The 23,688-nt window shown below is 38.6% G+C and overlaps 1 protein-coding gene across 1 annotated transcript; it reads right to left on the reverse strand.

The window, feature by feature from the left end:
* Positions 1-13,592: 13,592 nt before the first annotated feature.
* LOC109219889 lies at positions 13,593-14,528 on the reverse strand. Its single transcript, XM_019384357.1, has one exon. The coding sequence runs from the start codon at positions 14,526-14,528 to the stop codon at positions 13,593-13,595; it is 936 nt and encodes a 311-aa protein (XP_019239902.1).
* Positions 14,529-23,688: the final 9,160 nt, after the last annotated feature.

The following is a 23,688-nucleotide window of genomic DNA, read 5'->3' on the forward strand; positions in this document are numbered from 1 at the left end:
TCTTTTCTTTTCTTTTTTATTTCTTTGTGTTTTTTGGTTCTGAAAATAAGTGGAAGGAAAAAGTTTGCTTACATGGACTATTTAGGAACATATGAATAAACGGCCACCCAACAATTCCCACTAGTATCAGTAGTGGAATATTATTTAAGTTAAAATTATTTACTTTCTCTAACTTTGCTTTTGAAAATTATTTTCCCATTTATTATTACATTCTCTAACTGGTTTTTATCCATTTAATTTAGGAAAAATAGTTTCAAGTAACTCGGTCAGAAGAATATTCAATTAGATTAAAAATACATGTCACTTAATGCTAAATTGGAAGTTTGGAGACAAGCGTCGGAGTCTAAAGGTTTCAAGTTGAGTAGGTAGAAAACTGAGTACTTGGAGTGCAAGTTCAGCAAGGGGATGCATGAAGAAGAAGTGGAAGTGAGGATTGGTACTAAGGTCATCCCTAGAAGAGACAGTTTCAAGTATCTTCGGTCAATTATTCAAGGCAACAGGGAGATTGACGAGGATGTTACTCATCGTATTGGAGCGGGGTGGATGAGATGGAGGCTCGCATCGGGGGTTGTGTGATAAGAATGTGTCACATGGACTTAAGGGCAAGTTCTATAGAGTGGTGGTTAGACTGGCTATGTTGTATGGCGCTAAGTGCTGGCCCGTCAAGAAGTCACATGTCCAAAAGATGAAAGTAGCTGAAATGAGGATATTGAGATGGATGTGCGAGCATACTAGGAAAGACATGATTATGAATGAAGTTATTAGGGACAAGGTAGGTGTGGCATATGTGGAGGACAAGTTGCGGGAATCGAGGCTGAGGTGGTTCGAGCATGTGAGGAGGAGAGACATGGATGCTCCGGTGAGCAGGTGTGAGAGGTTGTCCATGGCGGGTCTGAGGAAGGGAAGGGTAGGCCTAAGAAGTATTGTGGAGAGGTAATCAGGCAGGACATATCATTACTTCAGCTTACCGAGGGCATGATCCACGATAGGAAGGTGTAGAGGTCGAGAATCAGGGTTGTAGATTGACAGATAGTAGTGTGTTCCTCCTAGGCCATTCAATAGTAATAGGACTATTTTTGTAATTTTCTATTTATGGTTCTTTATTACACATGTTGCGATATTCGCACATGTTACTATGTTACATTGTTGCTAACATTCTTTGTTACTTGGTGCTTTATTTTCATTGTTTCTTGAGCCGATGGTCTATCGGAAACAACCTCTCTATCTCTATGAGGTAGGGGTAAGGTCTGTGTACACACTACCCTTCCCAGACCCATTTATGGGATCAAACTGGATTTTTTGTTGTTGTTATTGTTGTTGTTGTTATACTTTCAATATAAAAAAAAATGGGAATAATTTTTCTTAAATTATTAATCTTTTGTTTTTACTTTTTATTATAGTTCCTGTGCATTTTAACTTAATTTCCTGAATTTTTTTTAACATGGTTAATGAAGAAGAAAGAAGTACATTTGTGCAACAGTAGTTAATAAGTCTCTAGATTCGATTTTGTGACATCGTTGTTGGAATTATGATCTCGTGAAAGAATTCATTTAAACAACAGTAGTCTACAATTCGCCATATTTGAACTTGTAAGTTGTAACATTTTTCTTTTTCAAAAGTCCATCATCATGGAGGAGTTATGCATGACTCCAACTTAATACATTCTAAAAATAACAATTATACGGAGGATGACATAAACCTAAGCCTCGATTACAGGTGTAGATTGACAAAGGCTAATCTAATGTTCAATTGTGCAAAAACATTTGGGCAGAGAATGGAGGCAACCTCCTTACCTATAAAAATGTACATAACACCAAAACTTGATATTATATATATATATATATATATATATATATATATATATATATATATATATATATGTATACACGCTATCTGCCCAACCCATAATAGTCTCAACTAATAGCATCATTAAGGGCGATGTGCACAGATAGCCACTAACAGCTTATGTCTTTATTTTAAAGCCAGCGTTTTAAATGTCTTTAGTCTTTAGCAACTGGTTTAATAAACTTTAACTGCTCGGACAAAAATACCCTTCTGCTCATGTCCTTAACTTCAGGACTTCAGGACTACATGTCCTTAACTTTTGAACTTGAAACTCTAAGTTCAGGACTTCAGGACTACATGTCCTTAACTTTTGAACTTGGAACTCTAAGTTCAGGACTTCAAGGTTACATGTCCTTAAGTTTTGAACTTGGAACTCAAACTTCAAGACCAAGCGTCCTTAACTTTTGAACTTGTAAGTCAAAGTTAAGGACCTATTGTCCTTAACTTTTGAACTTGTAACCGTAAGTTAAGTACTGCTTGTCCTTAACTTTTGAACGTGTAACTGTAAGTTAAGGACTGTCTGTCCTTAACTTTTGAACTTTAAACTCAAAGTTAAGGACTGCATGTCCTTAAGTTTTGAACTTGAAACAATAACTTAAGGACGGCATGTCCTTAAGTTTTGAACTTGAAACAATAACTTAAGGACTGCATGTCCTTAAGTTTTGAACTTGAAACTATAAGTTAAGGACTGCCTGTCCTTAACTTTTGAAACTGAAACTCAAAGTTAAGGACTGTCTGTCCTTAACTTTAGAACTTGGAAATCAAAGTTAAGGACCTATTGTCCTTAAGTTTTGAACTTGTAACTGATGTCTGTCCTTAACTTTTGAACTTGAAAATCAAAGTTAAAAGATTTAAATTTGGGAGAGTCTGCGACATTATTCTTTGGCTATGAATTGAAATCATTATTTTTGTTTCTTTTATTTTGTGCTTTCCAACTGAACCATGCAAGGAGAGCAGAAGGTCTACACCCTACTTTCAAAGTTCTGTTACTAACTTTTGAACCATGAATATTGAAAAGTTCTGTTAAAGAGCTTTTGTCTTTTAATGAATGCTTACAAGTGATGTGCATTAGAATGACTGTGTAGATAGGCTCCGCCACCTCAACATAATGCAACAGTTATGGAGAAGGCACGGAGAGAGAGAAGCAAGGGTTTGGGAAGAAAAGCAAGGGAAGAAAGGGTAAAAATATCTTTTCATATTAATTTTAATAGGGCAGTGGCTATTTTTGCTCAACATTAGAATTGCTGGATAAAAAATAAATACCACCTTAAATAGTGGCTACACCATGCCATTTCTACCATCATTAATTATAAATTGGTTCCTTCTTGTTCTGAACCTGAAACTAGGAAGGTCTCCTTGTTCTAACTTCAAAGAAGTTCTAACTTGTCTCGGAAGAGAAACAACTTCAGTGAAGATAATATGATCTTTTGCACTTTCACCCAAGTTAGCAAGTTGGTCAGCTACATCTCTCCAAAAGTATGCACAAAATTAAAATTACTTAGACTGATAATCTCCCAAATTTGCTCTATAATATGATTGATTCACCATGGTAGCTTTACCCTTCTGTTAATGATAGAAACAATTAACAAAGAATCTGGTTCCACAATAAACATTTTGAAGTCCTAATGCCGTAGGCATTGCAGACATAGGACCATAACATTTGGAGGGATTCATAACACCAAATTTCTTAACATCATCATCACTAGGAATCCTAGTCTGTAGCCTAACGGTGACTTACAAGTGATCGAAGACTCCTCCTGTATTCTCCGGCATCCAGTAAGGGCAATCATGTGGGGTCCAGCCCCATGTTTTAAGGAAGATGTTTCTTCCATTGGTAAATTGTCAAAGTTTGCAGATATGGCCAACCGGCCAAATATCTTTCACACTTTAAATATTGAAATTTTTGTATTTGCTTGAGTCACTGCTTATATCTGCAAGCCCATCTATTCCTTATAAATAGGAAAGCATTTCATCAGTTGCATATGCACCAAAAAAATCTCAAACAATACATCTGAGTGAGTGAGAGAGAGAGAGAGAAAGAGAGAGAGAGAGAGAGAGAGAGCAAGATATTCCATAGACTATAAGAAAATAGTCTGTGAAGAAAAATAGAGTGTGAGAGATATTGTAGTGAGGTGAAAAAAGCAAAAGGGTGTTTTTTTTCTTTTGAGGGTGTAGTGGTCTTAGGAGTATTTGTACTCGTTACTACACAGTGTAAAATTTCTTGCTATAGTGATATCAGTTGCTCTTCTTGGCTGTGAATTTTTCCATTATTCAGAAGGGTTTCCACATAAAATCTTGGTGTCATTATTGCTGCACTTTTATTCTTGCTGATTTAACTCATCACTTAGTGTTCCGCGTTTATCACTAATACCGTGAATATTATTTTTGCGGTCTATTTTTATTCCCAACAAGTGGTATCAGAGCCAAGGTTCTGTTTGAGTATGCTCTGTGGTCGCAGCACAGTCTGAACTTCTACATCAGAAAAGAATTACTTTGGTCTCCTAATAAATAGTATTTGTAATTGTGATAAACGATGGAAGCCAACACTAGTAGAATGGTTACTTTGAGTGGCACAAATTATGCCATTTGGAAGGGCAAAATGGAAGATTTGCTCTATGTCAAGAATTTTCATCAACCTGTCTTCACCACTAAAAAGCCTGATAATAAATCAGATGAAGAGTGGAATTTGATATACAGGCAGGTTTGCGGCTTTATTAGACAGTGGGTTGACGATAATGTTTTGAACCATATTTCTGAGGAGACACATGCTCGAACCCTATGGGAGCACCTTGAAAGTTTGTATGCTCGGAAAACTAGAAACAACAAGATGTTTCTGATAAAGCAGATGTTGGGTTTAAAATACCACGATGGTTCCGCGATGACAGATCATCTGAATAATTTTTAGGGGATCATGAACCAGTTATCTGCTATGTGCATTAAATTTGATGAAGAAATTCAAGGCTTGTTTCTACTTGGTTCCCTACCAGATTCTTGGGAAGTTCTTAGAACTTCATTATCAAATTTTGCTCCGGATGGTGTGATCTCTATGGATCTTGCCAAGAGCAGCCTTTTAAATGAAGAGATGAGAAGAAAATCTCAGGGATCCTCCTCATCAGATGTTTGGTGACTGACTTTAGGGGGAGAAGCAAGAATCGGGGTTCTCAAAATAGAGAACATAATAGAAGCAAATCAAGAAGCAGACTTAAAGATATTGAGTGCTATCATTGCGGGAAGAAAGGGCACACAAAGAAGTTCTGCCGGATTTGGAAAAAGGAGAATAGAGACAAGGAAGAACAGAAAGAAGATGACAATCGTGTGGCCACCATCACTACAGAAGATCTTGTTACTGTCCTTGATGCGGATCTGATAAATATTGCTTGTGATGAGTCAAGCTGGATTGTGGATAGTGGTGCCACATCTCATGTGACATCAAGGAAGGAATTTTTCTCATCCTATACTCGGGGTGACTTTGGAACTTTGAGTATGGGTAATGAGACTGTATCTAGGGTGGCTGGTGTTGGAACGATTTGTTTGGAAACTAGTATTGGAACTAAACTAGTTTTAAACAATGTAAAGCATGCACCTGATGTTCGTTTGCACTTGATCTCCGTTGGTGTTTTGGATGATGAGGGATATATCAGTACCAATGGTGCTGGAAAGTGGAAGCTCACTAAGGGTTCCATGATTGTGGCTCGTGGTGAAAAGCGTCGTGGTCTATACTGGACTACGACCTCTACCTGTGTTGATATGGTGAATGCCGTTGAGAGCAATAGTTCTTCAACGTTATAGCATAAGAGGCTTAGCCACATTAGCGAGAAAGGACGAAATGTTCTGGCCAAGAAGAAATTGTTGTCAAATTTCAAAAGTGCAAAATTAGAAAAAAGTGAGCACTGCTTGGCTGGAAAACAAAAAAGAGTTTCTTTCCAGTCTCATCCTCCTTCAAGAAAGACAGAGTTGCTTGAGTTGGTGCATTCAGATTTATGTGCTCCAATCAAGACAAGGACTTTGGGTGGTGCACTTTATTTTGCTACCTTTATTGATAATTGCTCAAGGAAACTGTGCTTCTACATCTTGAAGACTAAAGACCAAGTGTTGGGTGTCTTTAAGCAGTTTCAGGCTTCAGTTGAAAGAGAAACTGGAAAGAAGCTGAAGTGTATTCGTACTGATAACGGTGGTGAATATTGTGGACCGTTTGATGAATACTGCAAGAAAAAGAGTATCAGACACCAGAAGACTCCTCCTAAGACTCCTCAGCTTAATGGTTTAGCAGAAAGGATGAACAAGACCTTGATAGAAAGAGTCAGATGCTTGCTTTCTGAAGCAAAGTTGCCGAATTCCTTTTGGGGTGAGGCTTTGTTGACCGCCGCACATGTTATTAATCTATCCCCTGCGGTTGCTTTGCAAAGTGGTGTTCCAAACAGAGTTTGGTATGGCAAGGATGTTTCCTATGACCACTTGAAAGTGTTTGGTTGCAAAGCTTTTGTACATGTGCCTAAAGATGAGAGGTCAAAATTAACTGCCAAGACAAGACAGTGCATCTTAATTGGTTATGGCCTTGATGAGTTTGGTTACAGGCTATATGATCCAATTGAGAAGAAGGTTGTGAGAAACCGTGATGTTATCTTCGTGGAGGAACAAACCATTGAAGATATTAACAAATCGGAGAAGCTAAAATCTCCAAGTTCTGAAGGTTTAATTAATCTTGATCAAGTTCCTCATACAAATACGAATAACGTTGGTGGGCTCAATGATGATGGTGATGCCCAGAACCATATTCCAGATCAGCATATTGATGATGATGATGGTGATAACAATGCTAATGCTGATGAGGCAAATGCTCCAACTCACGAAGCTGTGGACGAGTTAGATATTCCACTCAGGAGGTCTTCTAGACCACGTACTCCTTCCTCCCGTTATTCACCCAATGAGTATGCATTACTCACTGATGGGGGAGAACCTGAATGTTATGCGGAGGCCATAGAAGATGAGCACAAGGATCAATGGATTGAAGCCACGCAAGATGAGATGAAATCTCTGCATGAGAACTGTCACGACTCGGATTTCCCACCCTCGGGAGTCGTGATGGCGCCTACTAATGAAAGCTAGGCAAGCCAACTGTTTGAACAAATTATCTTTTTCCCATTTTTAATCCTTTACAATTATGAAATAATAGCTTATAAACAGCGAAATTTTAAACAAGCGGAAGAATCAATAAAACCATTTGAATATATATCCGATACAATATCTTATACAAAATCTACCTAGAACTGGTGTCACGCTTCATAGACAGTCTAGAATTACTACAAAAAAGGTCTGAAAGATAAATAATACACTGTTTCTGAAATATGTAAATGAAACGGGATGAAGGGATAGAGGGAGATGCCAGGGCCTGCGGACGCCTGCAGACTACCTCGGAATCTTCGACTGGACTGAACGCAGCCACCCAAGCTAAGGTCCGAATGCTGCTGCTCCGGGATCTGCACACAGTGCAGAGTGTAGTATTAGCACAACCGACCCCATGTGCTGGTAAGTGCCCAGCCTAACCCCGGCGAAGTAGTGACGAGGATAGGACCAGACTACCAAATAAACTTGTGCAGTTATATCATATACGGCGGAAACTAAAATAGAATTATATAATTAAGGATGGGAGGGGGACATGCTGCGGGGGGATATCATTTACCAACAGTAATTCAGGAGAAAAGCATAAAGAACAATCTAAAATTTGCGGTAGAAAGAATAAGGAAACTGTAACCAATCAACAACCACTTTTATCATTTATTGTTGAGGCGCGCAACCCGATCCAACTCATAAAAACACTGTTGCGGCGTGCAACCTGATCCATATCATTTATTACTGTTGCGGCGTGCAACCCGATCCAATTATAATGTTGTTGCGGCATGCAACCCAATCCAAATATAGTATTTGTTGCGGCGTGCAACCCGATCCAAATAAAATATTATTGCGGCGTGCAACCTGATCCAAATATAATATTGTTGCGGCGTGTAACCCGATCCCAATATACAATTCAAAACCAATCACAAAAAAAAAGTCCCGGCAAGGGAACAATAAGGAAACAATACTATCCCGGCAAGGGAATCGACAATATAAGTAAATACGTCCCGGCAAGGGAGTCAGCTATAACCAAAGCTGTTCCAACATTTAACTTCACAAAAGAAACCTCAACCAGCACCATTACTCAACCATAAGCAACTTCCACGGGAATAATCATTATTCTTGCCCAACAAAAAAAATCAACAACTTAGGCATTCGTAGTAATTATTAAGAACACAACGATTTCATTTTAAGACTCACGGGCATGCTTGACCCCGACGTATAGATACTCGTCACCATGCCTATACGTCGTACCAACAAATAACACATAGCAAATAGGACACAACTCCTAATCCCTCAAGCTAAGGTTAGACTAAACACTTAACCTCGATGCCTCGAACACAATTCAAGCCTCAACTATCGCTTTACCTCTTGATTCCACCACCAATTCGCCCGTATCTAGCCACAAGTTACTTAATTATATCAATAAATACTAAATGAATCAATTCTAATGCATGGAAATAAGTTTTCTAAAGTTTTTTCCCAAAAAGTCAAAAATCAACCCCGGGCCCACATGGTCAAAACCCGAGGTTCGAACCAAAACACGATTACCCATTCACCCACGAACTCAAATATACAATTTATTTTGAAATTGGACCTCAAATCGAGGTCCAAATCCCCAAATTTTGAAAAACCTAGGTGTTGATACCCAATTTTTCCATGTATTTTTAAATATGCAAAATACCTTCAAAACGGTCTGTATATGCATATATAAGCATATCTCAAGGTTTCATTATTTTTTCCAAGATTTTTAAATCAATTTACTGCCCTATTTTATCAAGAAAAACCAATAATTGTCCCTAAATTATCATTTTTGGTGGTTCATTTATTGGATTCTCGTGTTTATACTAAAATAATAGCTAAGATATTTTTTTACAAATTTATTTAGTATTTTTAAGGATAAAATTGCATAATTGCAATATTAGCCATTTTTAGGTTTAAATTCGTCTCATGTTTATAAAATGGGATTTCATATTTTTAAATTAATAATTATATATTATAAATCATTTTAGTGCTTTCAATTTGTTTTCAGAAATGTATTTACTATTTTTTCTATTAATTAAATGGGAAAAGGGCTATTTAACTTATAGCCAGATTTGGTTTTCTAATCTAGCCTAATTAAACCAGCCCAAAGACCCAAGCCCAATCCCTAAATCTACCCGACCCAATCCGATTAAATCTTGGCCATTGATTAATTTTGATCAACAGTCCAGATCCTTTCCAAATTAAACAAACGACCCCCCCCCCCAAACTCCTCTCATTCCTCACTCAACCGACTCTCATCCCTATCTCTCTATCTCTGGTTCTCTCTAGAACCTTCCCCTTTCCCCTCCGTTCCGATGAGCTTCACTCGCCTTCTCCGGCCACCTCCTGGCCTGAATCCATGGTGGTCTCACCACCTACCAGCCTTCTATGGTTCCTGTACGCTTGGTTGCTGAAGTTCCATGGCCTGACCACGAAGAAGCTTCATCTAGACCTTGCTTGATTCAAGTTTTATGGCCATCTCCGGCCTTGCTCCGGCAAGCCATGTCTGTTTCGAGCCCGACCTCAATTCCTCCTGCTTAGATCAACGACTATCCAAGCCTTTCTCACCATTTGGGTTCCTCTGAAACCCTAGTTTTCGAGGTTCTTCTGATTTTTTTGAATCTGTTCTAGATCCGTGTTTTCCTAAACTTTTAAACGACTTCTTGATATTTATTTCAAAACTATGCTTTCAAAACCTTTATTTTTCCGATCTAGGGTTTTTGAGTTATTTAGATGTTTCTCTGATTTTCTTTTTTCTCTTGTGTGTTTCTTCTAATATGTTTCTTTTTAAGTTTCTTCTACTGTGTTCTTATTTCTTCTACTATGCTTCTTTATATGTTTCTCCTACTGTGTTCTTATTAGTTTCTTCTGCTAGGTTTCTTATTAGTTTCTTCTACTATGTTTCTTTGAGTTCTTCTACTGTGTTTCGCATGTTGTTCTTTTACTATGCTTCTCATGAGTTCCTGCTACTGAAAAAGCATGTTAAAAGTCTCAGTTCTTTTCTAAGACCCCTGAACCTGTTTCGATTAGTATCTTTTCCTTGATTACTTGTCCTTCATCTTTGAAGTTGTTTGATTTCAGTAACTATTTCGAGTTTCTGAATTTGTTTCCTCTGTTGCTCAACCGAGTCTTGAAAATCTTTGTTTCAATCTCTATTTCTTTAGGCAATTCTGATTCTCTCTTCTAAGGTCCTTATACTGGACCCTTTGTATGCTATTTGATACTATCTCTCTCTTTTACATTGCTGACCTATGTGACTACCATGTTCCTATAGTCTACTACTTACTGATTTTGCAATTGCATGACGTTTTCTTTTTAGCCTAGCATACTTGTGTGCTCTTTATATGTGCTGAACCTCCCTCTAAAATGGCCTTCAATTCTGATTGATTTCAGACTTCCTTTGTGTAAGTCTGATTGCTCTTCTTTCCTTGTTTGTTGATTTTCCTATTGCTTGGTTTGAGTCGAAAACTTTCCTTAGCTTTTCTGACTTGGTTCATTCATGGACCAGTAATTACAAATTTCTGACTCCTTGATTTACTGTCAACTAATTGATTTTCTACCTTACTTATGTTACCGTGTATTTAAAAATTCTGTCCTTAAATAAACTCCTATGTATTTACCCCTAATTGCCTACTTTGCACAAGATGCTTGTTTGATCTCTTTCCTTAAATAATTTTATTGCTCCTTACCATTTAAGTCCGAATTCCTTAATTAAAGGAAGTATTGTATTGATTGATTTTAATTGATACCCAGTTCCTTAATTATTTTCTTACCTTATTTCTGCCTGTTTTTCACACTATAAGTACACGACTCTTTCATTAACCCAAGACATCCATCATTCGTAGTCTTTCTGAACTTATACTCACACTCAAAAGTATTCTTTCTTATTGCTTGTACTGTGGACTGTTTACAAGTTTGGCTGCCTGCTTTCTCTATTTGCTACTTTGAAATTGGTATGTCCTGATTTAAGCATTGTACCACCAGAACGATGTGTTTTTCTTACTGCTTTTGTACCCCTGTTTGCTTACTGCTTCTGTATAGTTCAACACTTACTCTAGCATACTGATTTCTTTCTGCCTGTTCTACTATGAATCCAAAACCCCTACCCCCTATGTGTTTAAGCTATGGTTTGAGGCATGGCAATACTGCAAGTTATTGTCCATGAATCAGACTTGATCCCCTGGGATCCTAGCCTCTAATAGTATGTGTTCTGGCGGGCTTATAGGTGTGCTAGCACTCTCCATTGTTGGGCATGCCTAAAGTTTGCCCTTGCCTAAGCAATAGGCTCTTTACAATCTCTATATTCCCCTGAACCCCTTATGTGTGCTTACTTGTAGCTGTTTCCCTCTCCCTTTCCCCTTTTTAGCATTCTGTTCTGCACTAGCACACTTTCTTAGTCTTTAAGTTCTGCCCCCCTCTTGTGAGCCTTGCCTTGGGACCCTTCGAGTTCCCTCTGAACTTGGACACTTGAGGGCTGGCCCTTCCACACTGCACTCATCCCCAATCTGATAATACTTTTGGGTGTGAGCATTGCCCGGAGTCCCTTTGAGGCTCTAGGGAACTTTGACACCCTCAAATGGGAGAAAGGCTTTGGATCATGATCTCCTGGAGTTGATTTACCTCGTATTTCAGACATGAAGTCTGAATCAGGCTCTCCTTGGTCGTACTTTTATTTATTTTCTTTCTGATGTATTTTACCTTATTTCGGGCTGTAATAACTTGTAATAAACTCTTGGGGATGGTTAGTGAAAAGGGACGGGTAACTAGGTATGCAAAAAGGGTAGATACCATGTCTATAGGAATTTTGAATTCTGCATGTGCATATAGAAATCATGTCTATAGGTCCTTCTGAATTCTGTATATCCATCATTCACATAGAAATCATGATCATAGGACTACTACATTCATATAGAAATCATGCTTATAGGATTATCTAAATCTGCACGTTCAAACGCATTTAGATATCATGTTCATAGGTCTTAAACAAATTTCTGCACCTAGATATCATAGATATCATGCTCGTAGGTCTTCAGCTAATTATGCATCTAGATATCATGTTCATATGCTTAAAAACGAGCCTTCTGCATTTTATACCATGTCTGCAAAGGCTTAAAATCAACAACGCCTAGAAATCATGCCTATAGGAACTCCTAATCGAATCTAAATCGCTTCATCACGAATAGAGCTAAAATAAGTGATAATGGGTACTACTAGTTGCAGAACTTATAACCCTTATTAAAACTTGCCTCTCTTTTAAATAACCTGACTTCCCTTTTAACCAGTACGTATCCAGTTTATTTTAGACCTTGTTATTTCATTGCTTTCTGAATTAAATAGATACCATGCCTAAAGGATCCTTGTCCAACACTTAGGCAAGCCTTAGGGTAAAGTTATAAACTGAATCTGTTCTATTAACTACAACCAGCTGGCAGGCCTGATTTGGGCTTCTTATCTGAATTATGTAACAAATCAGTCTGCCTCAACCTTTAAGTTATTTCACGTTTAGTATTCAATTAGACCCTAAACAGTATGTGTAAGTCATGCTAATTACGTGCTTCTTTGTTTAAAGGGGGTATATTTGAGCCTTTGCTTGTTATGTGCTTTCCCCCAACTTGTTATGTGTGTTTTGTATGTCGCCTTTGAATTTGGCCCCTTTGAAACCACAAATAAGCCTAACATCCCTTCCCTTTAGGATTAGTAGTCCTAATGTCTCCGGGACTAATAGGATTGGGACGGATAGTAGCATGCAATAGGTAAACGAGACCATTCCGCGCTTTAATACCTTAACGCGGTGGGAAGGGTAGATATGGATATGATGACCACGCGATAATGTCATGTATAGCCCCATTGAGGAGTGATTACCGGGCATTGTGTGGGGTGATCCATGTTGTCACACCTCCTTTTTCACTACACCCCCGGAAGGGTATAATAAGAGAGTTTTTCCAATTAAAGGACAATCGAAACGAGATTATTTATTCAAAGATTCAGAGTCGCCACTTGGGATAGTTTATGATGTCCCAAGTCACCGGTTCAAATCCCGAATCGAGGAAAAGATTGACTTTGTTTTACAGTCCGCGAACATAGAAATCTGGGTAAGGAATTCTGTTAACCGGGAAGAAGGTGTTAGGCATTCCCGGATTCTATGGTTCTAGCACGGTCGCTCAATTGTTATAATTGGCCTATTATCTGATTTTAAAAACACTTTTAAACCTATGTGCATTTTTTAACTTTATTAACCGCTTTCAATTATTTTTAAGGAAAATTGCAACGTCATTTAAAATACGTCTTGAACCGCGTCACATAAATGCACCCGCAGTCCGCAACATACTTCATATAACATTGTTGAGATTTGGATTTGGGTCACATAAATGCGCACCCGAGTTTAGGAAGGTAAATTATTAAAATAACGCGCCTAAAGCAACTATACGTTTGCAACTTTGCGAGGGCCATGAAAATTCGCTAAACGGCACGCCTTGATTTCTAAGGATAAACAAAATTAATTAAACGAGGGGCCACACAATTAAAGATTTTACTCGCTCCAAATCTGGCGGACTGCTGCTTCATGAAACTGACCATCAGGACCAATCTCGACTGCCTGGGCACTAAGATCTTCATCTTCTGGAACTATTTGACATCTCCCCAGCTTGTTTCAAAACCCGGTATGGGGCATAAGGCTGGATACACCGGAGACCCATCAAGAGGAAATGAGGCCCGATAGCTGGCATGTATATGATCTCATCTACGGGAAGCCACCCAAATGTCCATTCTATTTGATCTGCAGTGATGGAACGGAGACGTGATATCCATTCTGTGACCCCCTCCGGCAGGCTACACCCGTCAATCCTTGTATAAAATTCCTCTATGCAGTTCTTCTCTGTCGACCCATAACTCATGTATTGAGGACGATGACATAGGTGTTCAATCATCCACATCTGTAGCAAGAGGTTGCACCCTTCGAAAAAGTCTCCCCCGGCTTTGCAGGCTGTGAGAGCGCGGAAGATTTCAGACACTATCAGGGGTGCGAGGGTGCTTTTGGCCTGAGTAAGCAAAGTGCTGACTACCCCAGCTATCCATATATTCCTAGGAAACACCAGAAGACCCAAGAATACCACCATAAAAGCAAAGCACCTGTGTTCTTCCCATTTGAGGCGATTCCCTATGTGACCGTATCTCTGATATATAAACTGCAGAGTGGAAAAGCCAGCTTCCAAATCTGGGTTGTGGACTCTCCTGCTTATCTTTAAGGAATCTAGGAATCTGTGCACAGCGAAGACTCTTGGCGCAACCAGATACTTGTGTCTCAGAGGAACCTCAGCGCTCCCAATATATCCGGCTATTTCTTCCAAAGTTGGGGTGAGTTCAAAATCTGAAAAATTAAACACGTTGTGGGCCGGGTCCCAGAATGTAACCAACGCCTTTATGATGTCCCCTCTAGGCCTGATCTTCAGCAACCCGGTAAGACCTCCCAAGTATAGATTGACCTTATCTTGCCCTGATTTACCCAGGTCTTCCCACCACATACACAGCTCCAAAGGGATTTTGTTCATGACTGTTATTGGCAAATTTTGCCTCGTGCTCATTCTGCACATTTATTAGGGTGATTAAGCAAAAATCATGATTCATTTGACTCAAGAAAGGTTAACACTGTTTTTTTTCTAAATTTTCATTTCAAAAATAAAACCCGACTTTGTCAAATAACGGCCTTTCTAGCACTTCGGGGTAAGAAGATTTTAAGGTCTGTGCTTGCTAACCGACCCAAAAATTAGANTAAAAATTTGAAAAGAGACCAAAAGTGGTTGTTCTTGCAAAAACAACCTTCCGACGTCCTTTTGGGGACATTCTGCTATTTTGACAAGAATGGCATCACCACTTATTTACAACAAAGCAATAAAAAAATTTTTGTTCTTTTTGGGCTATTTTTCAAAAAGGGAAGTTGGACCCGTTGGGGGTTGCCTACGTATCCCACATCCGGAGAGAATCAAACTGGCGTAGTTCGGGCAATTTTGACAAAACAAAAACCAACTTTTTTTTTCTTTTTTTTTCTAAAAAAAACACAAAACTTTTCTTTTCTTTTTTTTTTTAAAATTTTGGCAGAGTTTCAGTATATTTTGGACATTGGTTTTTCAAAAACAGACAATTATCTCTCTCAATCCTCCCATTAACTTTCCTTCTCAACTTTTCCCCTATAAGCCGGTCAACATGCAAATCCGAAGCAAATGAATGCACAAGTAGCAAGTAAGATGCATCAGGATGGTCTTTTCATTTCTGGTACACCTGTCCTAGACAAACCCAACCCCTGTGTTGAGTCTCCAAAGTCAAATGCACATGATGCAAACAAACGTTCCTACTAGGGATCCGGCATGAGGCTGAGTTATCTAGGTTCAAAACCTGGGTATTTGTTCTAGACTTGTGTACCCGAGCGGGCAACTCGAGCCGAGGAGGGGGCTACGTATCGGGAACCAAAAGGCCATCCGGCTTAGTAACTTGTCCGAGCCTCTTTCTTATTTCAAGGTATGACACTAACAGAATAGGGAGTCACGACCAGCGAGCACATCCCCGAAGATGAGAAGAGAAGGGTTTCGTAGCAGTTTATATACAGTTCAGATAATATCAAAGCGGTAAAAGCAACATTTAGCACATTGGGCTCAAGCATGTAATAAAATCAGATAATAGATAAAGCCAAATATAAAAATTCATCTAAGCTCGAATTCTGAACCCTGAACCAGAGATTTTGGGTTCTTATCCCCAGCGGAGTCGCCAGAGCTGTCACACCTCCTTTTTTACTACACCCCCGGAAGGGTATAATAAGGGAGTTTTTCCAATTAAAGGACAATCGAAACGGGATTATTTATTCAAAGATTCAGAGTCGCCACTTGGGATAGTTTATGGTGTCCCAAGTCACCGGTTCAAATCCCGAATCGAGGAAAAGTTGACTCTGTTTTACAGTCCGCGAACACAGAAATCCGGGTAAGGAATTCTCTTAACCCGGGAGAAGGTGTTAGGCATTCCTGGATTCCGTGGTTCTAGCACGATCGCTCAATTGTTATAATTGGTCTATTATATGATTTTAAAAACACTTTTAAGCCTATGTGCATTTTTTAACTTTATTAACCGCTTTCAATTATTTTTAAGGAAAATTGCAACGTCATTTAAAATACGTATTGAACCGCGTCACATAAATGCACTCGCAGTCCGCAACATATTTCATATAACATTGTTGAGATTTGGATTTGGGTCACATAAATGCGCACCTGACTTTAGGAAGGTAAATTATTAAAATAACGCGCCTAAAGCAACTACGCGTTTTCAACTTTGCGAGGGCCATGAAAATTCGCTAAACGGCACGCCTCAATTTCTAAGGATAAACAAAATTAATTAAACGAGGGGCCACGCAATTAAAGATTTTATTCGGCATGGTACGCTTCGATTCTAATTTTCAAGCGATTCAAACTAAATTTCGGAGGGCCATAAACTATTTGTATTATTAATATGGCACACCTCCAATCTACTTTTAGAAGTCAATTAATTAATTGAAAAAGAATTGCGGAACTTTTACCTATTCAAATAAAATTCCAATCTTACTAATTAGCTGACAGGCATCAGATTAAAAGGCTAAATAATTCAAAACCAAATTACTTCAACGAAAGTCAGGGATCGATCCCATTCAAATGCCTCCAGGCTTGGCCCCCAATGAGCCCAATTCTTTAGGAAGGGAAGACGGATAAGTACAGAATGTAATAATGAAATTAACAACCATATATCTGTTATTGGGCCAACCTTGAGCCCAAAATTTCTGAACCAATAACTGCGTGAGATCAAATGCCAATCAACTAATGCTATGTGAAACACAAAAATGAATTACCTTTTTTCACTTATGAATTTAAACTAATATAGCACAAATCACAACTAACTGAGCTCCTGATTTTATCTTTTAAGCATTTTTGGATCCAACCTGTGGTGTGAAAGATCCAATGGCAAACAAACAAACCACTGGGCTCGAGAACTAAGCCCAAGTAGCAATGGCATTCCACCCTCTCTCGCTACTGACCTCAAAGCCCAGGCTCAAGAAACCTAAACCTTGCCAAGGCCAAAACTGAGGATCAGGCCTCAATATCGAGTCCCTACCAGCAATAAAACAACAGTTGCACCCAACAACCACACGATAAACTACAACACTCCACAATAATTGGACTGTAAGGAAATTTCAAGAACTACTAGATGCATGCTCAAATTTAACTACGCTGACAATGAAATCCACAAATATTCAGGCTTGAATTCAAACCTAAGTTAAACTTACAAACACAGCCTCAAACTTCACCCAATTAACTCTTTCTCGATACAAAACAATAACAACATCTAGGAACTTAGCACAGTTTGCTTGAATTCAAAAATCAGCACCCAGAACTCTTAAAGAGCACAAGTTCATTTCTATAGCATACTAATAATACAAGACATTAGAATAGCATGTATAATACAAAGTCTATTACAAAACATGAAAGAACAGAGGAAACAATGGAAATGAGATTCAAAACAATTGTATTCAGTCAGGCCTCAACCCGAAATACATGCTCTTTGTCACTTGTTGACAATAGTTTGAAGAAATACCTGATAGTGAACAAGGAAAACAAAAGAGGTGAAGGATCAGCAATCGAGCAGCAAAACAGTCAACGCAACAGTGCCCACAAGTCAACAGCTCAACCCAGTAAAATTGGAACCGAACAGCAATAATTTCAACCCAAAACCCCAAACCAAAGCAGCTTTCAAACCATTCTTTAATTTCTAAATGAGTCAGAGGTCTTTAAAGAGTTCTAAATTCAGGAATGTGAAACCCAAATCAAAACCAAATTGAACCAAGAAAATGCAGAAAATTCAGTGTTGTTTCTTCAGAGTTCTTAGGACCCAGCCGTTTCAATTTTTTTTTTAGTATTTTCTCTAAATTCCTCCCCCTTCATTTTACTATAACCAGCCTTATATAGAGGACCCTAGGGCTGCAGAAATGAATTCATAATTTTGCCAATTACCCCTTCCCCCATTTTCCTTTTGTTCAAGTAACACCCTAAATTTAAACCCTAATTACTGAATTACCCCCCTTCCCCTTTCCTGGAAGCTTCCTAATCAGTTGTAGCAAGATTCCCCTAAACCAGTTACCCAAAATGCCCTTTAAGGTCCTGTTAATTACCCTAACAACCATGGGTCGGTTTTGACCCAATTGTTTAGCCCAAATCGGGCTTGCAAAGAAAAACCAACTGACCTTTCTTTCTGGGCTTTCATTTTTTAAAGAACCAAATCCGAATCTTCAAAACTTAAACGGGCTTAACCAAAATAAAAGGAAACGGAACTCCATGATCCAGAACTAACACGGAAAAGAGTAAATCTAAAACTAATAACAGAAATTACTAAGATCCTAAACATGCAATCAAAAGGAATTTGTTCAACAGACTAAAAAAAAGAAAGATGAGGAGAAGAGGATAGAACAGCATGAAGATGAGAAACAAAGCATGAAAAATAGAAAAGAAAAGAAAGAAAAGACGAAGGAAAATGGATACCCGTTTAAACCTTTCGAATTCAGCAAACAAACGAACCCGCGAGGATAGGAGCTTTGGCTATAATCCGGTGAATCAGAGATGAGTCAGAACTTACATTAATCAATGGCTTTTGCCAAAAGCCATTGACTAATGCTAGTTTTAACTTAAAATATACTAACATCATGTTATGAACTCAACAAATCGATACCTTGATTAAACTTCCAAATAAACTGATTACAATAGAAGTGCAAAGGATATAGTCATAAACTAAGAAGATAGTAACAGAAAGAAAGGAGATGAGGAGACAGAGCCACAGAGAGAAATAGACGAGGGAGAGAGACTAGGAGAGAGGAGTTTTCCAAATAACATTTCGCATAATCCATCCTAGCTAACCCCTAATGCTTTTAACCAATTTCTGATTGCACTTATTGGGCCTGGATCCCAAATTAACCTTTTTAAAGGCTTTCTAGTCCTCTGGATTCTTCTTAGCCCAATAACTCTTCTCAGTCCAACCTATAGTTTGGGCTGATTCATAACAATACTCCCGTCCTCAATAAGAACCTTGTCCTCAAGGTTCGAGTCAAGAACAATGTCAGTAGTGTGCTCACCAACAATTGTCTCAATAACCAAGTTTTCTCTCTGGCCAAAAAGATATGTCACACAATATAGTTGTTGCATCAACAAGCATGTAAACATTAATTAGGCATTGTCCTTCATTGTAACACCCGAAGAAAAACAAAATTTTTCCCAACACAATGGCAACAGATGCGGCTATCTTAACTTCAATCCATATTACCTCAAGCCTTCCATACAGTATGTTCTCAAGTAAGGTAGTAGAAGCTAATACAAGTTCTAGGTGCACAAGACCAATTTGATACCACAACCATCTCGGTTGTAATGTCCTTATGTCCACAGTATCCAGCAAAACTTTAGCATGTGGTCCTAGATCATAGGGGCAAAGGTCGAAGATAGAGTCTGTTACATAGGTACCAAATGGTACGTTTGTGTATTCCTCACGACCACTGCAATCAAAGATATCTGTGAATGAGCTTGAATGGAGTACTGCACATGCTATCAACGACTTGCAACCTTGTTTTGTTTGGCTCCCAATGGACATCGTTAGCATTAGTAAATTGAGCACACTTATAACCTGCTCGGGATGCATAGGACGTTTCATGTTGAGTAACACATGATTTATCAGATTGTTGGCGTAAGTGTGGATGTTGTCTAAAGTAGCATCAAGACCAGTAGATTCGCCCTTTGATGGCCTGCCTGATGTAGTCATCATAACAACAATTTTAATTTCATTCGGAGCAGCCATTGCACAGTAAACAGTGACCTCAAGTGCATCATTATTCTTAAGCATCCTGAAATCAAGCATTTCTTTGCTTCACCTCCCGCATCGGCTGGCTGACAAACCAAAAAGTGTCCGCAACTTTGTTTTCTGCCCAGATTGACTAACTTGATCTATATTCTTAGAGACAATCATATCCACAAGCAATTGCCACCCTCCCATTGTTGGAACTCCACCCATTACATCAATAATTTTGTAACCAATTCCAATCAGCTGTCTACAACAAGATTAAGGTCACTTGCTCCACTCCTTTCATGTATCTTTATAAGTTTCCTAAGAATTCCAACACTAATGGCATAATTATTAGAAAGATCACCCATAACAGTTCTTATGAGAACAGTTTTACCCAAATAGTTCATTGTTACCGATTTGTATGCATCAGCAGTATTTCGCAGCTGATGTTTTAGAGGTATAATGCTTGAATTCCACCAGGTTGATGTTATGAACTTATCATGCGCCAAGTCGCTTGAAGCAAAACATAATACACAACTTCTTGGAACTTTAAGGAGTGTGATAAACAAACTAGAGCCAGGATCAAATGGAAACTCACATCCAAATTGATCAAATGTAAATTGATGCAAGGATAAACCAATTTTAACATAATCAAGACCACTTGAATAATCGAATATACCTATGTCCAGACGTAGACATTGACTGTGACTGCAAGAAGGAAGCGCACAAGGCAGTGCTAGTTGATTATCAACCATGACATGGTCACACTTAACTGCAGAAAATGTATGAATCATTTCATCAAACACCTGGGTTTCATGCTTGACTGTATGATTCTTCATTGAATCTTCAACTTTCATGTCAAGTTTCCTATTGGGTATTTCAGCGAATATCTGGCAGTCATAGCTTTTTAAAAGTTCCTCCTCGCGATTTATAGTTTCCACCATCCCAATAAGTACTTCGGAATCATCTGCAGGACTGGAGCGTTCACTATCCAAATCAAAGTCAACCTCTGCTGCTGATATCTCTTCTGGTTCGCACTTATTGTCCAAAGACACAACCACATCCGGATGCGCAGAAGCTTCGGGAATCGTCTTGGACGAGGCAGACAACTTGTTCTCAATGTTGCCGAGAATTCTCAGCATACGCTTGTTATTGTCCATCATCGCCATCATCAGCCCCTGGATGGCATCGAGGTGATAATTGATAATAGTAGAAGAGTAGGGAGCCATAGAGTCCTCTCAATGAAAGCACCAATGTTATGAACTCAACAAATCGATACCTTGATTAAACTTCCAAATAAACTGATTACAATAGAAGTGCAAAGGATATAGTCATAAACTAAGAAGATAGTAACAGAAAGAAAGGAGATGAGGAGACAGAGCCACAGAGAGAAATAGACGAGGGAGAGAGACCAAGAGAGAGGAGTTTTCCAAATAACATTTCGCATAATCCATCCTAGCTAACCCCTAATGCTTTTAACCAATTTCTGATTGCACTTATTGGGACTGGATCCCAAATTAACCTTTTTAAAGGCCTTCTAGTCCTCTGGATTCTTCTTAGCCCAATAAATCTTCTCAGCCCAACATATAGTTTGGGCTGATTCATAACACATCAACGAAGAAAATCAAAGAATCAACGGCTAGCCATTTTAGATCTAAAACTTGGGGAATTCTGGGGGGTTTTAAAAGAAGCTGAAATGGGATATGAGATGAGGGAAGTGTGGGGGTTGTCTGGCTGGATTTTGGGTGGTGTTCGAGCTCTCTCGCCGGTAATAATGGAGGATTCGCTTAGGGGCGGCGTTAGGGTTCGGCATCTCTGAGTTTGGGGAGGGTGAGAGACAAGGGTGTTTTGATCTAGTTAGACTAAAGAGTTCGGACATATAAATCGAAAATGGTAGGAGTAATCTGAGCCGTTAGATCTGATGAACGAAAGGCTGAGATTAGATTAAAACCAAGAGATTCTAAATGACGCCGTTTGGGCATCAAAAAGGGTTAACTGGGTTGGACCCGGGTTTTGGGAGGATTTGAATGGGTGTGGGGAGATTGGGCCTGTGGAAATTGAATTGAAACAGCCCAAACGGATTTCTTTCTTTTGTTCCCTTTTCCTTTTCATTTCTTTATTCCAATTTCTTTCAAATTAAAATTAAAAATAACACCTAAATTAATTCCTAATCAAATTATCTTATCAAATTAATTAACTACCTCTAAATAACAGTTACCACAAATAATTAAAACCAAATTAAAGGAAAAACTATCAAAATAAAAAATTAAAATTAAAAAGTGCAAAATAAACTATTTTTGTGATTTTTCTCATTTTTATAAAACAACTAATTTGCTAATTAATCCTAAAAGGTAGAACTAAATCCTAAATGCAAATGCAACATTTTTTTTGTATTTTTCTTTAATTAAATAAAATAAACATGCGCAGACAAAGCAAACAATTAACGCAAAATGCTACAAAATTGCAAACAAAAGTGGAGAAATTATTTTATTTTGAAATTATAGGAGTAATTCATATAGGGCAAAAATTACGTGTTCACACATATTATTAATAAACCTAGGACCCCTCTCCTTTTATTCTTTATTTCTTTCTTTTCAGCATTTTAACTCTTTATTTTTGAAATCAGTTTTTTAATTACTCTTTCAAACCTTGTTTACTTTCACCCTTTATGTGATAAAATCCCCTTTTATTGGAGCCCTGTTTGTTTATATGCTAATTTTACCCAAATTCACAATGATAGTCTGGCCGGGAACCACATTAGTGGATTCTGAGAGGTGCCTAACACCTTCCCTTAGAATAATTTCAAGCCCTTACCCAATCTCTGGTTAGTCAAATCAAATCTCCTTGGCGTCTATTGCACCCTGATCATTAGGTGGCGAATCTTCAAATCAAACCCAATTCCCAAAAGGAATGAGTTGTCCTCCCAAATTTCATAAACTCGATTTCGCGAGAAAAGTGGGCGCGACAGCATGTCGACTCTGCTGGGGATTCTTTTAGGCTTTTACCATTTCAGGCTATTATTGTGAACTCATGCTTCTTTATGCGCAATTATTTGTTTATTTTCTTTAAGCATTCAATTTCCTTTTCAACTACAAAACTGACTTGTCTTTTGTTTCTTTCCTTTTCTGCTTCCCTTTACTACTGCTTTAAATTATGAAAACTGTTGTATTTACTACTTTCTTGAACATGCAAATACGTAACAACATGTCTTTAATTGTTGCATAATCATGCTCGACATCATATTCCACTCGTGCCAAACAAATCCTATAGCAACGCTTATAATGAGTGGTTGCGCTCTTCCAATATTATCACCCCCTAAATCTGGAAAGGGCGTATTTGCGGTAAAACCAATCGATCAACGGTGTAGTCGACGGCTCTGTGCCTTTCCCCCTTGAGTTGTCCGCTCAAGGGTACCAGTCTAAAACCCCATAGAAACCTCACTCTGTTTAATTGTGCATGCATCATGGTCAAAACCTAGCCAAGTTAGTTATGTTGTCCGCATAATGACTCTTTAAGATAGCCTTGTCCAAAGTCCACCGGGTTTCCCTAAAACCCAAACGGACACTATCACGTTCTGTGCATTTATTTGGAGAACTAAATACTTTTATGCCAATTATTGATGTTAATTAGTCGAGTCCGGTCGGGGTATGGTCTAACCTTTCTTTCTTGCAGATAATGAGGCACGAAATCCCCAGATTCGGCATGGTTACCAACATCCACCCAAGACTGCTAAGCTGGTGGAAAGATCTTCATTCCAGTGACCAGACTCTTGTCCGAAAATATCTAGGGAATCTACCCTCCCTCCTGGAAATCCAACCCTACAACAAGATCATCGAAGCTGCTACTCTCTTTCGGGATTCTGAAAGGTCCGTCTTC

This window comes from Nicotiana attenuata, unplaced genomic scaffold, assembly GCF_001879085.1.
Source record: "Nicotiana attenuata strain UT unplaced genomic scaffold, NIATTr2, whole genome shotgun sequence".
NCBI lineage: Eukaryota > Viridiplantae > Streptophyta > Magnoliopsida > Solanales > Solanaceae > Nicotiana > Nicotiana attenuata.